The following is a 19,382-nucleotide window of genomic DNA, read 5'->3' on the forward strand; positions in this document are numbered from 1 at the left end:
ACAGAGCCTAGAGTAAGTCCTGAGCACTACTGCAATGACTCAAGAAGAAAATAAATAAATAAATAAATAAATAAATAAATAAATAGGTATTTCTTAAGATGGCAACTTCTGTGTAAGAGAAGAATTCAAAAATTCAATGAAACTTCTGAGCTGCAACTAAAGACAATATATTGACATGCTATAGTTGAGGGGGAAATAGCTGGTAGCTATTAATTATGTATTAGAAACAAGTTAATAGCTGCAAATAATACAATACATATAGAGCTCAAAATAAAGGACATCATAAAAGTTTTATGTTTGGTGCAAGGAAGACACTATTTTTACAGAATGTTAACTACTAAAATAGACTCCACGAACATATAATGTTCTTTTGGGCCATTTTAGAGCATTTGTTGTTCAAAGGTGTTGCTTAGTTATGGGTCTAGAAACATATTATTACTTAATAAATATATACATTCAATATATATTATAAAATTATGTTTCACATGTAAAGTATATATTATATAAAATATATATTATTCAAACTCCATTTGTCCCTTCTAGGTTCTTCATATCAATATTAGCATATAGTAGTATACGTCTACCCATTTTTATACCAATATTACCTTAGAGTAGTATATGCATACCCACCTTTACAAGGGTTATGATAGATGAATTAGTTTTACGGCCATAATGAGTTCTGATATTAAGTGCATCTTCACAAAGTCCTTTTATATAATACAGACATTCTTGAAATAACTTATCAGCGAAAAAGAGATGGCAGTTCAGATAGTATCTGAAGATTAGAAATTTTTCACAACTTATGTCTCATTCAAAATTAACTGAATTTAGAGATAACTAGTGCAATTTCTCTCATATGCGTGTAGTTAGTATGTAATGCATCTTTCATATTTTAAAAGGCAATAACAAATATTAGTGAGCATTATTTGCTTTGTTGACTGATAATTATTCAGACAAAATTTAGATACAACATATGTTGAGTAAGAACAAAATAGGAAAAGGAAACAGGTAATATTATTCCATAGGCTCCTGAATTCTAATAATTTTGAAATAGTATGCAGTCATGTTAAACAGAAATTACAGTTCTATTATATTAAACTTGGGCTGGAGTGATAGCACAGCAGTTGGGCTTTCGCCTTTCACGCGGCCAACCCGTGTTTGATTCCTCCGCCCTTCTCAGAGAGTCCGGCAAGCTACCGAGAGTACCCTGCCTGCTCGGCAGAGCCTGGCAAGCTACCTGTGCGTATTGGACATGCCGAAAACAGTAACAATAAGTCTCTCAATGAGAGATGTTACTGGTGCCTGCTCGAACAAATCGATGAGCAATGGGATGACCATATTCCATATTAAACTTAAATTAACATCCTTGGTTTATTTTTTTTCTCTAATCAGGGAAGAAAATTTACTAGCTTAGTGGCCATTTGGAGAATATTTCCTGAATTCTTCCTCCACTTCTATTCTAAAATAGGGGAGATCAGTACTTTCTTATTATCAGCACCTACTATCTAATATCACAAGTTCTTCCAGGAAATTGAGAATTAGTAATTCTTTTAAGAAATACCTCATATCATGCCAAAACCTGATTAAAAGTGGATTAAAAACCTGATGTTAGACCCAAATCCATAAAATACATGGAAACAATGACAGGAATATCCATGATAACTGACTTCAGAAGCATGTTCAAAAATTTTACTTCATTGGCAAAAAAGATAAAGCAGAAATCAACAAATTCTAGAAACTATGGATAAAATAAAAAACACCCTGTGGAATGGGAGAAAATATTTGCACCCCATACATCTAGCAAAGACCTAATATATAAGAAATATATATAAGCACTTATAAAACTCAATAACTAAAAATTTAAAAATTGGGGAGAAGAACTGAAGAGCACTTTCCCAAAGTGGACACAGATAGCTTACAGGCATATAAAAAAGTGTTCCTCATCACTGATGATCAGAAAGATGAAAACAAAAATAACAATGAGACATCATCTCTTACCAGTGGATATAGCCTATATAAAAAAGACTAGAAGCAACCAGTGGTGGAGGGAGTGCAATGAAAAAAGAACCCTCATTTACTCTTGTGGACTGTCATGCATCTTTATGTTTCCATAAAATATGAACACTTCTTAAAAACAATTTAAAAAATCCATAACCATATAATCCATTATTGGATTATATAACTCCATATAATTAATTAATTCCACTCCTTGTTTATCATCTACCAATCTATCCTAAGAATAAAAGACATAGTTGCATATATGTAATATTATATAACATCAACAGATGAATGGCTAAAGTTCTAGTGTATATACACAGTGGAATGCAAAGTACCGAGGCATAATAAAAGATAATAAAAGATGAAATCTTGCATTTCGCTAAAGCATGGATGAAATTAGAGGGTTAAAATAAAATTTGAAGGAGGAAGACAAATATCCAATGATCCTGCTCATGTGTGGTATATAAAGAGACAAAACAAGGAAAGAAACACAAACCCTTAGATTTTGACAATAGAACCAAAGCTATGAAGCAGAATAGGTGGCAGATGGGAAAGGTTCTAGGGATAACGGTGGAGGCATATTGGCATTTTCTGTTGTAGGTCAGCGTGAACCTTAAACCCACAAAACTCAAACATTTATACTCTTGTAAACGACTGTATCATATTTGAATTAAAGTTTTCTCTTGAAATACAAATACAAATACTTACAAGCACCTTTTCCTCTTAACTCTGTTAACGTTGAATTTCCAGGTAACAAAGGCTTTATTTATTCTGAAAGGAAAACATTTTTCACATGATATGTTTGTGAATCATATATATTTATACAGAATAAATTTAGTAAAGACTTGATAGTACTAGAAAATTCTCTGAACATGTTCCTTTCATTCAGTGTTACGTTAATACTGAGGTATGTCACTTTTCTCCCAAACCTTCAACAGAATAAAGATTAGGAGATAAATTCAAGCAAAAGTAAAAGTCATCATCAGTGATTCTCCCACTAGTATTTCTGGGGTGGCCCTGAGGGACCTCTGTACTGCCTAGGCTGAGCAACATTGCAACAGCAAGCTCAGCACTAAGCCATCAGGCCCATACAGTCAGATAGAATTACCAGGAATGGTCCCCCAACCTCACAATGACTGTTTACGAGACCATCCCCCAAAGTCATTATAATTCTCATAGATGCATATTTCACTTAGTTTCAATCAATCAATCAATCAATCAATATATATATATACTACACAAAAAAATTTGTTCTTTTGCACATTTATAGGCTTATTACTTCAGAGGAAATAATGTCACAAGTGTTCAGATTCAATTTTCTGCATAGCGAAAATGTGTCCGCCATATTAAGACGACCACAGATGGGATTTACAACAAAAACTGCAGCAAAGGGACACGAGGGTGCTCTTGGAAAGGTGGGAGGCACCGGCCCCTCCCACTGCCAAGATGTGATCCCGGGGGCCGAATGCGTGTGGCCTCTCCGCAGCTGCACGAGCGTGAATCCAGACCCAGCAAAACCTCTTTCGGCATGGGCAACTCCTCGCAGAATGTCTCCAGCCTGAGAACTAAGCCTCGGCCCCGTGCCTGCCCAGGAGGGGAAAGATATTTCTCTCTCTTCGCCTCTTTCTCTCCGGGGATGAAGGGCACGGTGTCCACCATATTATGACGACCACAGATTGGATTTTCAAGCCCGCAATGATCCAATATCTGGAAGAAATCTCCCTGGACTTAGTTGTTAAAGTACGGAAATTCAAAACCGCGTGGCCGCAGTAGCGGCCGCGCGACCTCATTTGTCTTCACAGTAGGTCTGAATCTAGTGGGGTACTTCTAACAACAATAGTGAGGTTTGTGTTGAAATATTGAATTTAACCAAAGTAAACAGAAAGCAAAATGAAACTTATCAGTTACAAGGCGGGGGGTGGGGGGCGGGATGGGAGGTGTACTGTGTGGGGTTTTTTTTGGTGGTGGTATATGGGCGCTGGTGAAGGGATGGCTGTTTCAGCATTGTATAACTGAGACCTAAGCCTGAAAGCATTGTAATCTTCCACATGGTGATTTAATAAAATAAAATTTTTATTTTAAAAAAATGTGTTCTAAAAGGCATTACTATATGATGATAAAAACAAAACTAAGACAATGTATAAAATTCTGATATTATAATTATTTCATACTGTTTTTAACTAAGTGCATTTGGAGCTTAAAAACTCAAAGACCATGCACAAGAAGAACTAAAAGTAATTAAGATGATTATTCATCAATCTTTAACTTTCACATAAAGTATATATATATATATATATATATATATACTATCTCTACAAACTTCCATTTTTCCCAAAAAAATATGTATTTCATGAATTTTGGGGACCAATGTGTTACCACAGCATAATCTTTGTCTTGATATAAACAATCATTCAGACACTGAGATATGACAACTGGTCACCACAGTGAGATTCTTTATGTAGTTGGTAAGAACCAGTGGGGAGGAAAGAACAGCAAGAACAGGAGTGCTCCAGAGGCCAATTAAGCAAACAATCTTTGTGATGACATTAGTTGATTTTGACAGGAAGGAAGGAAGGAAGGAAGGAAGGAAGGAAGGAAGGAAGGAAGGAAGGAAGGAAGGAAGGAAGGAAGGAAGGAAGGAAGGAAGGAAGGAAGGAAGGAAGGAAGGAAAGAAAGAGGTTCTGGAGCCAACAGAAGTTCAAAGAGGGGATATGAAGTTATTCAATGAGGCAACCGGAGACCATAGAAATTAGACATGCCTTATTTCTAGCAATTTCACCTTAAATGTGGTTCCAAAGAGGCATTCCAAATAAATTGCTGTCTCACCTCAACCTGGACATTTAGAGTCATGTTTATCAGGAATCTGGAAAATTCCTGGAAACCCACTTGAGTCAGTGATGACACCAACGATGGTCTAATGAGCATGGACAAAGCACTGGAAACTGCCCAGAAAGTTTCATGAGGTCAAAGCTCACACTTATGCTCAAGTAATCCCTGCTCTGTATACATGGCATCATCAGCCTAAATGATTAACACTTCATGTTTTTTCTATTTTAAATGTCTTTTTTGTTATGTGTCATTTTGAATCTTTTTATAGTATTGCACATTAGCCAATTACACAACCAGAGCTTTTAAAAAATAGTAAAAAATATTTTGTAAATAGACTGAACCTATGATTTAAATACTATGGGAGGGGGCTAACTTTGAGCACACCTGGCTGTGCTCAATGCTTACTCCTGGCTCTGTGTTCAGGGTCCATATATGGTGTGCTCAGTGGATCATATGTGGATCAAATCCAGGTCAATAGTAAGCCAAACAAGCATCCAATCTGTTGTACTATCTCTGTTCCCTCTACAAGTTTAAACCTGACTAAACCTTACTTCTAATTGTCTTAATATGATGAAAGAAAATGAATAATTTTGACTATGCACTTAATTGATGCTTAGAGAAAGATTATCATATTTCTAAGTTTCAAAATCTGAAAGACTGAAATTAATTAGAGCCAAGTAGAATCTAAAAAACGTCTTACAAGGCAAAGATAACAGTAGAAAATCTAAATTGAGTCACACCCAGGAACCATCTCCAGTGCTCTATAAGCTCAGCTACTGGTCTTGCTCCAGAGACTCATAAATAACTCTTGAAAGAGATCAACCAGCTGCCAGAAATCCTTCAGACACCCATAAATGGCTGAGACACTGGAGCACCCAGAGGAGGAGGAGGCCACCCAGGGCCTGGCCTAACAGAGCCCTTGCAGCCATCTGCTCCCACACTACAAAATCACCCCCATGCCTCTGACTAGACTCCATTGTCTTGGGAGTAAGCCTCAACCAGAAATTAGTCTGCCAAAAAATTCAGGTATGCAGTTCTTTGTGGCTGAAATCTCCAGGCATTCATGGAGTCTAGATGGGCTATCTCCCCTTTTCTTGGTACTTCCAGAAGCCCCAACAGTCATGTTCCCACCCCAAAGCCATAACTGCCCAGTCGAAAATGAAACTACACCTGTACCACCAGTTAAAAATTCTGGATTTCCTTGGACATCTCTAATACCTACAACACTGATAACCCACTAGTAGCATTCCAGATTGGATGGGATGTAACATAGAAAGCAACCAATCTTGACTAACCAAATAGTAGCATAGGATGCATAATCTGTATCAATATCTTAGTAATAATACTTCATACAAGAACTTAATGTCTCCATGATGAGATACAACAATTTCCACTAATTTTCTTCTAAGGGAATATTTTTTGATCATTCTATTAGCAATTTATTGAAAATAAGCCATATATAAAATAAATTGTTGTGGGCCGGTTATGAGGCAGGCTTGAGAGGTTGTTGTGAAAATTGGAGACAATGGCGGAGGGAAGGTGATACTGGTGGTGGGACTCATTTAGGAATGTTGAAGACCCATAACAAATCATCAGGAGTAACTTTGCAAACCATAGTGTTTACATAAAGTGGAGGGGAGGAAATTTACATAATTTACATAAGTAAGCTATTTCATGTAAACTCCGAAGTGTATTAGCATAGAATTTCTTTAAAAGTTTTATGAGAAACAGGAGGGATAATTATTGCCATAATAAGAACCAAATATAAGATAAAATTTAATACAATATACTTTATATTCCAGAGTTGAGAACTTATGTAAATGAGAATAAGCATTTTATTATATCGTATTAAAGGGTTTTATTTTCCTTATTTACATAGGTGAAAATCATATAGCAATCACAAACTGGCTCCTACTGATTTATTTTCTGATCATTCTATTTTGCCATTTCTAAAATGTTTTGTTGGAATAAGTAATATAAAGTTAATTTGTTATGTGGCTAAGGGAGCAGGTTGGAAATGGGAGGCAAAATAGGGACATCAGTGGAGGGAAGGTCACACTGGTGGTATTGCAACACTAAATGCCTGAAACAATTGCATAATGAACAACTTCGTAAATTGCAGTGTTTTTAATAAAAATAGATTAAAAAAAACCTAACTATTAACAGAGTTTTAAATCAATATAGAAAAATATTTTGGATAGTGACATAAATTATAATCTGCAGTTTTAAAAAATCTATTACCAAAAATCAAAATCTAGTTTATAGAGATCCAACGTATTCTTGAAGAGAAACATCTCAGAACTGTTCATAATATGCACTTCAATCGATCTAGATTCCAGACACAAAACCCAGCTCTTTGCTTACCAACTTCTTCAATTCATCAGTCACACTATTAAGTGTCTTTGGATAGACACTAAATTTGTTCTTGCTCTTGAATCTTTAAACTTGTATTACTCCCTATATGGAAACGTAAACCCTTAAGATCCCACATAGATGTTTCCTCTTCGTTCCATTAATTTTTTTACTTACACCTTGTACCTAAAGTAGACACACACGTGCACACCAGTCTGCACACAAACACACATCTGTTTTTTGTCTTTATCTTATTATCTTTGTCCCTCATCACTTATCTGATTTATTATATCCCTACATCAGAATGTAAATTCTTTAGAAGCAGAAACCTTGTGTATTTTTGCCAGTTTTGTCTCAAATACCCTTAAAATTGCAAAAAATAAAAAAAGATCGTACCATATGAAATTTGATCATGAACTGAATAATTCCTTTGCCACAAAATCCATTAATTTCTCTTACATAAAAGTCATTTCAGTTTTTGATTATTTCAGTAATTTACCATATTAGATGCAAGTTAAAATATATATTTTCTCAGTCCCCAGCAGATAGCAGCAAACCACAAGAAAAGAAACATGTTAGAGATGAAACCAAAAATACTAAGAATCTAGACAAGCACTGAAAGAACAACAGTTAGGCCTGCTTATGAAGAATCAGAGTCTTGAGAATCCTAATGTCATGTTGTATAATGTAGTGTAATCTAATCTGTAGCACTGTAGCACTGTCATCTCATTGTTCATTGATTTGCTTGAGGGGGCAGCAGTAACGTCTCCATTGTGAGACTTGTTGTTACTGTTTTTGGCATATTGAATACGCCATGGGTAGTTTGCCAGGCTCTCCATGAGGGGCAGAGAAATCAAAGCTGGGTCAGCCACGTGCAAGGCAAACGCCCTACCCACTGTGCTACTGCTCCAGTCCTAATCTAATCTAATCTAATCTAATCTATAAATATAAAACTTTTAAATGATGATTATTTTTCAGTAAGTTTCCTTCAATTCTTTAACTCCTATTTTCTGACATTTTATATATAAAATGTGCTTTTTAAAATAATATTTCTTATTTTACCTTTGACAGAAGGAAAATTATTTGGTTTGCTTAATACAATATCTATAATTATTTCCAGTTCTGAGAAATCTCTCAATAAACATTCATTAATAATGCATTCACTGTCACTATCATCCCATTGCTCATTGACTTGTTCCAGCGGGCACCAGTAACGTCTCTCGATTGTGAGACTTATTTGTTACTGTTTCTGGCACATCCAATACACCACGGGTGGCTTGCCAGGCTCTGCTGTGCGGGCGAGATTCTCTCGGTAGCTTGCCAGGCTCTCAGAGAGGGGCGGAGGAATGGAACATGGGTCTGCCACATGAAAGGCGAATGACCTCCCGCTGTGCTATCACTCCAGCCCAATAATGCATTAAAAGAGATAAAAAAGTAAAATAGTAAATTTTTATTTGACTATAAATGTTTCTTTTTTAGCAATATTTTCCTCAAAAAATTTAAACTAAATATTCTAATATTTAGCTATACAAGAAATATTTCTTTATCTAGAGACTTTGTGGAATAATTTTTCACCCCCCTATAATTCTCTACGAATATAAAATTACTATAATGGAACCCCGGTGTTACAGAGGCAATTGATATTTCAAAATAATCATACTATAAATATGAGTAGGTGACCTCATTTTCTTTAATCTCACCGGAAATTGGAAAATATCTTGAATTGCTGTAAAAAATAGTAATATCTTTTTTCTAAAAGCCATTGTGGAGTTGGTATGAGCTCTGTCTCTTCTGTCTGGCCTTTTTTAACAATCTGAAAGTACAAAGTACAAAAAGTGGCTTATTTCTTTTAAAATATGTGCTATTTTCAAGAAATTTAGAAAGCCTAATCCAATACTAATACTTGCCATGATAATTAAAACTTTCCTATATATGGCTCAACACATCACCTAAACTCAAACTTGATTTATCTTTAAACACTATTTCTATACATACCATCTTCTTTTAAATTTTTAAAAAAGTTTTCACTTAAATTTTATTGTAGTTTAGGTAATATTATAATAGTGCTAACATTTATGATTTTGATATACAAAGTTACTGCACTTCACCACCCCCAAAGTGCCAGAGACCCTCCACCAAAATTCTTATGATACTTATAGTTTGCCTCTTCCTTCTCCCTCCCCGGCCCCCAACACAAAGGCTTAGTAATCTCAGTTTTGTAATCCAATATATTTACCACTTTCTAATGCTATTTCTTTGGCTGCAACAGAAAGGATAAGAGATACTTTTTTCATCATATTTAGATATGTTTTTACAAAATTATTTTCTTGTTTTGTTTTGGAGCCACAGCATGTGGTGCTCAGGGCTTTACTCTTGGCTCTGCGCTAGGTGATCACTCCTGGCGGGCTTGATGGACCATATGGGAGTGCCTGGGACTGAACACGGGTAGGCCACATGCAAGGTAAGTGCCTTACCCACTGTATACCATCTCTATGGCTCCAAAGTTATTCCTTCTTTTGTGTCATATTTTCTATAAAAGTAATATTTACAAACTTAAAGTACAGGGATGCAATTGTTCCAAAGTAACTAGTAACCCATTACTCCATTCTGATACTCAAAAATTACAGGTTCTCATAAAGAGATCCTCCTTCCCTGTTCAAATATAGAACAATTGCTTACATTTCTTCCAGAAATAGAGGTATACCTTTACCGGAATACATATATTTTTTCTGTGCATGTTTTTACTTGTAAGTTGTTTCTTCAACTTTTAATTAATAACAAATATTAGAGACCACACTTGATACATCAAGGGAATGTAAATGTATATATATATACATATATATATATACATATGCACATTGAAATCTACTTTCATATGTGGTTTTGCCCACAAATACTTAGAAGTATAGTTGGAAGGCTGAGAGGACAGAGGAAGACAGAGAGAGATTAAACAAATGATTTTTTAAAAGTCACTAGGTAATTATAATCTGTCAGAAACATCAAAGTACTCTATAAGTATAATAAGTGGGTTTTACATCTGGTAATGAAGTTTCTGACAAGTGAGAAACATTATTTTTTATTACAATTTAAATTAAGCTAGCCCATTTTCCATTGTTTCCTAAAAAAAATAGAAAAATTGTTTACAAGTATTTAAAATGCAAAACAAAACAAAAATCTTTCTCAAGCTGAAAGAAAAAACAAGTCACATAAAATAAATTTTTACTGTGTAAGATATATAGTAGTCTTTCAAATATCGGGATTTTGTCTGAACTATGCAATGATAAATCTGCCCAATTAAATTTAAATGTTTAAGAGTTATACATTTAAATTTAAATGTATAAGGGATAGCACAGCAGGCAAGGCACTTAGGCTGACCTGGGCTCAACCCAGCATCACCCTGAGCACCAAGAGAACTGATCCCTGAGCACAGAGCCAGGAATAAGCTCTGAGCACCTATGACAGAGCTCCCCCTAAACAAAAAAAAATACCTACATTTAAATTGTTAACTTTTACTATGACTCTGAAAAATGAAAATATATTGTATATTACCTTTGTGATAAATGAAGCAGAAACTGTCCAGAATTCTTTGCAATGTCTAACAGTCTGCGAAGACACCACTTGGAGATCATAAGGATTATTCAAAGATTTAGGACATTTTCGAGAAAGGCAGTATATAAATTCTCCGTCATCTTTCATTTGTTCCTGAAAACATATTTTAATTAACTTGGTCAAAGTAAGTGGTAAAGTGACTGAATACTCAGTATTGAATGTATTGAATGTAGCAATGTGAACGTAGCAATATCAGTATATTGTAAATAGTACAATATAGCACTGCACTGCACTGTAGCACTGTTGTCCTGTTGTTCATCGATTTGCTTGAGTGGATACCAGTAACGACTCCATTGTGAGACTTGTTACTGTTTTTGGCATATCGAATACACCACGGGTAGCCTGCCAGGCTCTGCCTTGCGGGCAGGATACTCTCGGTAGCTTGCCAGGCTCTCCGAGAGGGATGGATGAATTGAACCCAGGTCGGCATCATGCAAGGCAAACACCCTACCAAAAGTAGTGAGTGGTAGCAAGGTCAACCTAAAGTCAACCTGCAGCAAAAATATTATAGAGAAATTATGATGTTAAATAACAGAACTTAGAGCAAATGATATATTGTAAAGCAATATTAACTAAGAGTAAGAATAATGTCATTGAAAGACGCTAATATCAATTTGTGTCTAATTCAAGTTCAGTAGAATAAATCAATGGTTTAGTATTAGTAAAGATATATTGAATAGTATCTAATAAGTGTCTCACATGATATTTTTATAGCCTTAGACATTTAATCTCTAACATTTAAACCTTGCTTTTAAAAATAATTAAACAGATACAGAATTTAGTTTATTTAGAAGTGAGGTAATTTGAGAAAAGTCAAAAAATTAGATGATTTGAACACAAATACTGAGCCTACTTCAATATATGATAATGCTTCTTCATCATCTACTTAGAATTATTGAAGAATTAGTTTTTTCACATTAAGAAAAATGTTAATTGAATTTAATTTCTTTTAGTTTGAAGCCTCTAACATTTACTGATGAAAACAGTTCTAAAACTTTCATAAAGAAGCTGAATATAATCTTACCTTGGGTAATTAAATTTTATTATTAGAAAATCCATTATTCTCTTTTAAAAAATTTTATTTAATCACCATGAGATAATTACAAGCTTCCATGTTTGGGTTACAATCACACAATGACCAAACACCCAGCCCTCCACCAGTGCACATTCCCCACCACCAATATTCCCAGTATACCCTCCTTTCCCTCCCTCCCCCTGCCTTTATGACAGACAATATTCCCCATACTCTCTTCTCTACTTTTGGGTATTATGGCTTGCAATACGGATAATGAGAGGTCATCATGTTTGGTCCATTATCTACTTTTGGCATGCATCTCACATCCCGACTGATTCCCCCAGCCATCATTTTCTTAGTGATCCCTTCTCTATTCCATCTGCCTTCTCTCCTCCGCTCATGAAGCAGTCTTCCAGCTATGGGGAAATCTTCCTGGCCCTTGTATCTACTGTCCTTGAGTGTCAGCCTCATGTGATGTTATTCTGTATTCCACAAATGAGTGCAGTCCTTCTATGACTGTCCCTCTCTTTCTGACTCATTTCACTTAGCATGATGCTCTCCATGTCTATCCATTTATAAGCAAATTTCATAACTTCATCTATCCTAACAGCTGCATAGTATTCCATTGTGTAGATGTACCAAAGTTCCTTTAACCAGTCATCTGTTCTAGGGCACTTGGACTGTTTCCAGATTTTGGCTATTGTGAGCAGTGCTGCAATGAACATAAAAGGTACAGATGTCATTTCTACTGTGCTTTTTTTGCATCCTTGGGATATATTCCCAGAAATGGTATTGCGGGGTCATATGGAAGCTCAATTTCTAGTTTTTGAAGGACTGTCCATATTGTTTTCCAGAAAGGCTGGACCAGTTGGCATTCCCACCAACAATGAAAGAGCATCCCTTTTCCCCCACATCCATGCCAGCACTGGTTGTTTTTGTTCTTTTGAATGTGTGCCAGTCTCTGTGGTGTGAGATGATATCTCATTGTTTTGATTTGCATCTCCCTGATGATTAGCGATGTGGAGCATTTTCTTCTTCCCATTTTTTGATGGGGTTGGAGGTTTTTTTCTTATACAATTCTACTAGTGTCTTGTATATCCTAGATATTAATCCCTTATCAGATGGTATTGGGTAAATATTCTTTCCCATTCTGTGGGATCTTTCTGTATTTTGGCCACTGTTTCTTTTGAAGTGCAGGAGCTTCTTAGTTTGATGTAGTCCCATTTGTTTATGTTTACTTCCACTTGCTTTGTCAGTGCTGTTTCAACCTTAAAGATGCTTTTAGCTTCAGTGTCATGGAGAGTTCTGCTTACATAGAAAATGTATTATTCTCTTATAATATTCAATGAGGCCTTCTGAAGATACTAAATTGAGCACTTGAACAATTTCCAATTACTGTAATTTTGGATCTAGTTTTCCTTTGGGAAGGGAGGATGTTTGGATCACACCTGGCAGTGTTCAAGCTTACTACTGGTTCTGCACTCATGAATCACTTCTGGCAAATTCAGGGACCACACAGAATGCTGGGTATTGAACCCAGGTCAACCATAGGCAAGGCAATTGCCCTCCTGCTATAATATCTCACTGGCCCCAGTTTTACTTTTCATTTAATATATTTTTCCACACTAAAGACTCAGTTATCTGAATCTTTTCATCTTCTTATTTTGACTTCTGGTATAAGGAATATGGACCTAGGAAAAGAAGTTCAAAAATGCAATGCACCTTGTGTGATGACTTGTATAATGTTCACATTATAGTTGTTTGGTCACATGACGCATTTTTATTCTAAGTTATATTCACTAATTTGAAATTACTAGGAGCTTCTATGACAAAATTATTCTAGGGCCATAGAGATGACTCAATGGGCTGAGCACTTGTTTTTTTTTCATTTTTACTCATTACCATATTTATTATTTTTTTAATTTTTTTAACTTTTTCATTAGTGAATCACCGTGAAGGTACAGTTACAGATTTATACATTTTTGTGCTCATGTTTCCCCCATACAAAGTTTGAGAATCCATCCCTTCACCAGTGCCCATTCTCCACCACCAGTAAACCCAGCGTCCCTCCCACCCTCCCCAGTCCTGTCTCCCCCCCACCCCAAACTGCCACTATGGCAGGGTATTCCCTTTCGTTCTCTCTCTCTGATTAGGTGTTGTGGTTTGCAATAAAGGTGTTGAGTGGCCATTGTGTTCAGTCTCAAGTCTGAATTCGGCATGCGTCACCCCTCCCCCCATGATCTCCGACCACATTTTACTTGGTGTTCCCTTCTCTGAGTTGCCCAGAATGAGAGACCAGCCTCCAAGCCATAGAGTCAACCTCCTAGTACTTATTTCTACTATTCTTGGGTGATAGACTCCTAGTCTATTATTCTATATTCCACAGATGAGTGCAATCTTTCTATGTCTGTCTCTCTCTTTCTGACTCATTTCACTTAGCATGATACTTTCCATGCTGATCCACTTATATGCAAACGTCATGACCTCATTTTTTCTAACAGCTGCATAGTATTCCATTGTATAGATGTACCAAAGTTTCTTCAACCAATCATTTGTTCTAGGGCACTTGGGTTTTTTCCAGATTCTGGCAATTGTTAAGTAGTGCTGCAATGAACATATAAGTGTAGATGTCATTTCGACTATGCTTTTTTGCTCCTCTGGGATATATTCCCAGTAGTGGTATTGCTGGGTCAAATGGGAGCTCAATCTCTAGTTTTTCGAGAATTGTCCATATTGTTTTCCAAAAGGGCTGAACTAGTCAGCATTCCCACCAGCAGTGTAGAAGAGTCCCTTTCTCCCCACATCCTCTCCAACAGTGGTGCTTTTGTTCTTTTGGATGTGTACTAGTCTCTGTGGTGTGAAGTGGTATCTCGTGGTTGTTTTGATCTGCATCTCTCTGATGATTAGTGATGTAGAGCACTTTTTCATGTGCCTTTTGGCCATTCGTATCTCTCGGGAAAGTTTCTGTTCATTTCTTCGCCCCATTTTTTGATGGGGTTGGATGTTTTCTTCTTGTAGAGTTCAACCAGTGCTTTATATACCATTGATATCAACCCCTTATCTGATGGGTATTGTGTAAATATCCTTTCCCATTCTGTGGATAGTCTTTGTATTCTGGTCACTGTATCTTTTGCGGTGCAGAAGCTTTTTAGTTTAATGTAGTCCCATTTGTTGATCTCTGTTTCTACTAGATTGCTTAGTTCCGTGTCACCTTTGAAGATACCTTTATCTTCAATATCCTGGAGGGTTTTGCCGACCTTGTCTTCAATGTACCTTATGGTTTGTGGTCTGATGTTGAGGTCTTTAATCCATTTTGATCTGACTTTTGTGCATGGTGTCAGGTCAAGGTCTAAGCCCATTCTTTTACACGTGGTTGTCCAGTTGTGCCAGCACCATATGTTAAAGAGGCTTTCCTTGAGGGCTGAGCACTTATTTTACATGCAAAAAGCCTGTGTTAGATTTTTTTAAAAAAATAATAAATAAAATTAGGAGGAGACGATTTTATTCTATCTTTGATCAGCTGTAATGAATAAGATCTCTGGAGGGAGACTGCAAGTCCGATTACTTTCTTCTGGTATCTTCTTGTGTGATCTTAGACAAGATAAAATTTCTCTGAAAAGGCTAAATAGGTCAAGAAAAAATGTAAAGGACAAGGAACTTAGAAATGATAAGATACAATATCAGTTTCCAGAAAGCAAGAGAATGATGATTGAATGTTATGATAATACATTAAAATTTCTTTTTAAAATCACAAAAATTAGGTACACAGGACTATCAGACAGCTAACAGCCCTTCCAGAAACAAATCAGTTGGAGAAATTGATAAAAAAGATAGTTTTAAATTCTGATCTCTTCAGTTTTTAGATAAGCTTAATATTGGAAGCATATATTATGGAATATTAACTGTAATATGGCATTAATGTAATGTCTGATTTTGGTATAATATCAGAAGAGCATGAAATAAAGATGAATTTAAATACTAATTTCAAAAGCAAAAATAGAATAGAATAAAATAGAATACCTCTTGAAGGGTCTTCTGAACTGATAATTTGCATTGTTTGACATCAAATTTACTTTTTGGTAGTATCGTTTGCCAACCATACTTTTTTCTCAGCCTAATAATATGCTTTACCACATCATCACCTTCTAGTTCTAGTTTAAAACACAAGAAAAAATCCAATATAAGTACAAATATGGTTATCACTAAGGATAGTGCATAATATTACAAATATTTCCATAGGAAAAAATTTAGATGTTCGCTTTCATGTAAGGGTTTCATAGGACTTTATAATTAGAGGAGAAAAATACAGCTTAAAATACAATTTTAACAGAAACTGTAAAGGTATAATGCTTTCTCATTTAGGAGACAAATCAAAGAAAACCTAATTCATAACAAAAGCAGTTAAGGAGAGTAGATAGCAGAAACCATCAAAAGATTTTTCTTTAAAAGGCATGGGGGGAGGGGGGAGCTGTGCAGGGGCGTGGAGCAGAGAAATAGTACAGTGGCTAGGGGCTTATCTTGCAATCCTGGGCTGACCGGGGTTCAGTCCCGGGCATCTCACATAGACCTCTGAGTCCTTCCAGAGTGATCCCTGAACACAGCTAGATGTTGCCCAAGAACCAAAAATAAAAACAAAGGCTGTAGTAAATGTGTGACTGAGCTTATTTGGGTGCTTGCTTCTAGGAGGCCGATTCCTTGGGACACGTGGGTAGGGTTGGGGTGAGTCTACTCAGGTGCTAGAAACCTGAGAGGATGGCAGATGTCTTGCCCCTCAGAATCTGTCTTACTCCAAGAAAACGTGTGGTCTCAGGAGAAGGGAACTCAGTCCAAAAGCAGTCTGGGCTGGCATCAGGGGTTAAGGAATCCTGGGGATAATGGCCTACTTCTTGTAAAGCTTTGAGATAACTTGGTTAAACAACAGTCATTTCTGGGGTCTTCAAGAATCTTTCCGGAGTCCTTGGGGTTTACTCTTCCCCGATCCATCCATACCTGGATCTGGCTTAACAGAAACATACAATGCATGAGAACATGTCACATGGTTGAGACACAGGGCAAAGGTCAAAAAGAAAGCGATGTTCTAAGAAGTACATATGTGAGGGATAAGATGGAGTCTTGAATCTTGCTCACTTACATAACTGGGATCCCAGAACAGGGAAAGGAAACAGACTGTCTTAAGCTTCTCTCTGTGCCATTTTAGTTTGAGATTTTTTTAATTGTTCTATTGTTATATAATGAACTATCCAACAAACAAACAAACAAAACTAAGGTAAGGCAACACAAATTTATTTTCTCACCATTTCCATGAGTCAGGAGTCTCTTCGGTCACAACAAATTTCTCATGGGACCCAGGAATTCAGAGGGCTGAAATCAGGATGTTTTCTGACTAAAACCTCACCTAGAGACTTGACTGGGGAAAGAGCTACTCTCTAAGCTCCCTGTGGTTGTTGACAGAAATCATTTCCTTGAGGCCCTAAGACTGAGGATTCATTTTTCTTGCTAAACTCTGGGTTGATTTTCTGTTGGGAAGGACAAGTAAAGGAAGCTTCTGAAATCTCAGGGCTATGACCAATGGAGACATTACTGAGACTGCTCGAGAAATAGACGATCAACAGGATGATGACGATGATGATGATAACGATAATGAAACTCTGGGTACTGTTTTCAGCTACTATAGATACCTCCACTCTTGCCCTGTGACCCACTCTGCTCTGCAACAGTGCAGTTTGTGAAGTCAAAGGAAGAAAATCAGTTGTCCTACTGATTCCTGTTTCTTTTAAAGGATTAAATTAGGTCAGGCTTGCCCCACCATAATCTCCCTTTGCTTTAACTCAAAGTCAATTACAAAGGCCTTAATTACATTTGAAAAATCCTTTTTTGCCTTCTAAAGTACCAGTCATGGGAAGAAAGTCCATTAAATTCACAAGCTCTGCCTTCATTTAAGAAGGAAGGATTACAACAAGATATGTACATACAACAGGGGACGATGTTTTAAAATTCTGCCTACTACAACTTCTTTCAAAAGATTGAGAAAAATGTTAACATCTGTTATATTCAGGTTTAGTACATTTTGGGTTGTCAAATTTCCGTCACATTGTTTTCTCTACTTGTTAGGTATTAAATTTTTGCATAATTTTTAAAGCTTAAAAAGTTTGCCAATGGGGGCTGGAGTGATAGCACAACGGGTAGGGCATTTGCCTTGCATGCGGCCGACCCGGGTTTGATTCCCAGCATCCCATATGGTCCCTGAGCATGGCCAGGGGTAATTACTGAGTGCAGAGCCAGGAGTGACCCCTGAGCATCGCTGGGTGTGACTCAAAAAGCAAAAAAAAAAAAAAAGTTTGCCAAGTACTTAGGTTTGTCTGTCTTCATGTGTTTATAGAAGATAAAAGAAGGAAGCAAATTAAAGAAATACCATCAAGATTAAATTGATATAGATTAAATTGAAAGAGTACAATGGGCTTGAATGTGTGCTTTGCCTGCAGGAGGCCTTGGATCAATCCCTGCAGTACGGAAATTCCCCTGAGCACTGCTAGGAGTGACCCCTGGGGGAAGAGCCCAGAGTAGCGTCTGAGCACTGCTGAGTATGACCCACAAAACAAGGCAATTAAATAATTTTTACCAATGGTAATTAAACAGTCTGAAATTGTTGCCCTTTCTTACACTGCTACCAATTTTAAAACATTGAATACTAAAAATTCTTAACACTTAGCAACAGTATTATATTATTATTGCCAATCTATTATATTGGTTTTTTTTTTTGAATGCATAAATTTAGTGGTTAAAAACAACATAGGTTTCCGGGGACCAAGAGTCCGTAGCTTATCTGGATCCTATTTGTCTTATTAATACTATTAATCTTATTAATATTAATCTTACTAATCTTATTAATCACCCTCAGTAGTGCTTGGAGGACCATATGGGGTGCCAAGAATGGAATTCAGGTTCAGCATAAGCAAGATAAGAACCCTACCCCTGTACTATTGTTCAGACTCTGGATCCTTATTTCAAGCTGTTGTAAATCTGCAGTCAAGGTGTTAGTACTTTGGGCCGGGATTCTCATTTAGAGAGATAAATGTAAGAGTTTCTGCTCCAGGTTAGTGGAATTTATTTCCTTGTGGTAGTAAGGAATCATAGCAGCTTTCTTTTTTCAAACCCCTCAAGAGAAGAGGTGATTTATAAGAGTCTGAGTGAGGAAGGTAAGATGGGGGAGGTAAGATGGAGAGTCCTGGCAATGAGGTTCAGGAAAAAATAAAACTAAAATAGGATCTAAAGAAAAGAAGTCGGGGCTGGAGCGATAGCATATCGGGTAGGGCATTTGCCTTGCACGGCCGACCCAGGTTCAATTCCCAGCATCCCATATGGTCCCCCAAGCACTGCCAGGAGTAATTCCTGAATGCAGAGCCTGGAGTAACCCCTGTGCATCACCGGTGTGACCCGAAAAAAAAAAAAAGAAAGAAAGAAAAGAAGTTACTCTGTCATCAGCCCAGAAGCAAAGTAAGAATGCTGGAGATCGCATGTCCTTTCCTCCCGGAAGGGAGCACGACATGATGCTAACTATAGCCATGCCACTGGACCCCGT

The 19,382-nt window shown here is 36.7% G+C and overlaps 1 protein-coding gene across 1 annotated transcript in view; it reads right to left on the bottom strand.

Annotated features, from left to right (window-relative positions):
- Positions 1-16,786, bottom strand: part of DNAH14 (dynein axonemal heavy chain 14) — a 311,036-nt gene extending 294,250 nt beyond the window's left edge. Inside the window, 6 exon segments of the mRNA XM_055117878.1 lie at positions 631-775; positions 2,707-2,769; positions 8,880-8,992; positions 10,729-10,881; positions 15,824-15,954; positions 16,687-16,786. Coding sequence (XP_054973853.1) covers positions 631-775; positions 2,707-2,769; positions 8,880-8,992; positions 10,729-10,881; positions 15,824-15,954; positions 16,687-16,786 — 705 coding nt within the window.
- Positions 16,787-19,382: the final 2,596 nt, after the last annotated feature.

The sequence above is a fragment of the Sorex araneus genome, chromosome 9 (assembly GCF_027595985.1).
Source record: "Sorex araneus isolate mSorAra2 chromosome 9, mSorAra2.pri, whole genome shotgun sequence".
NCBI lineage: Eukaryota > Metazoa > Chordata > Mammalia > Eulipotyphla > Soricidae > Sorex > Sorex araneus.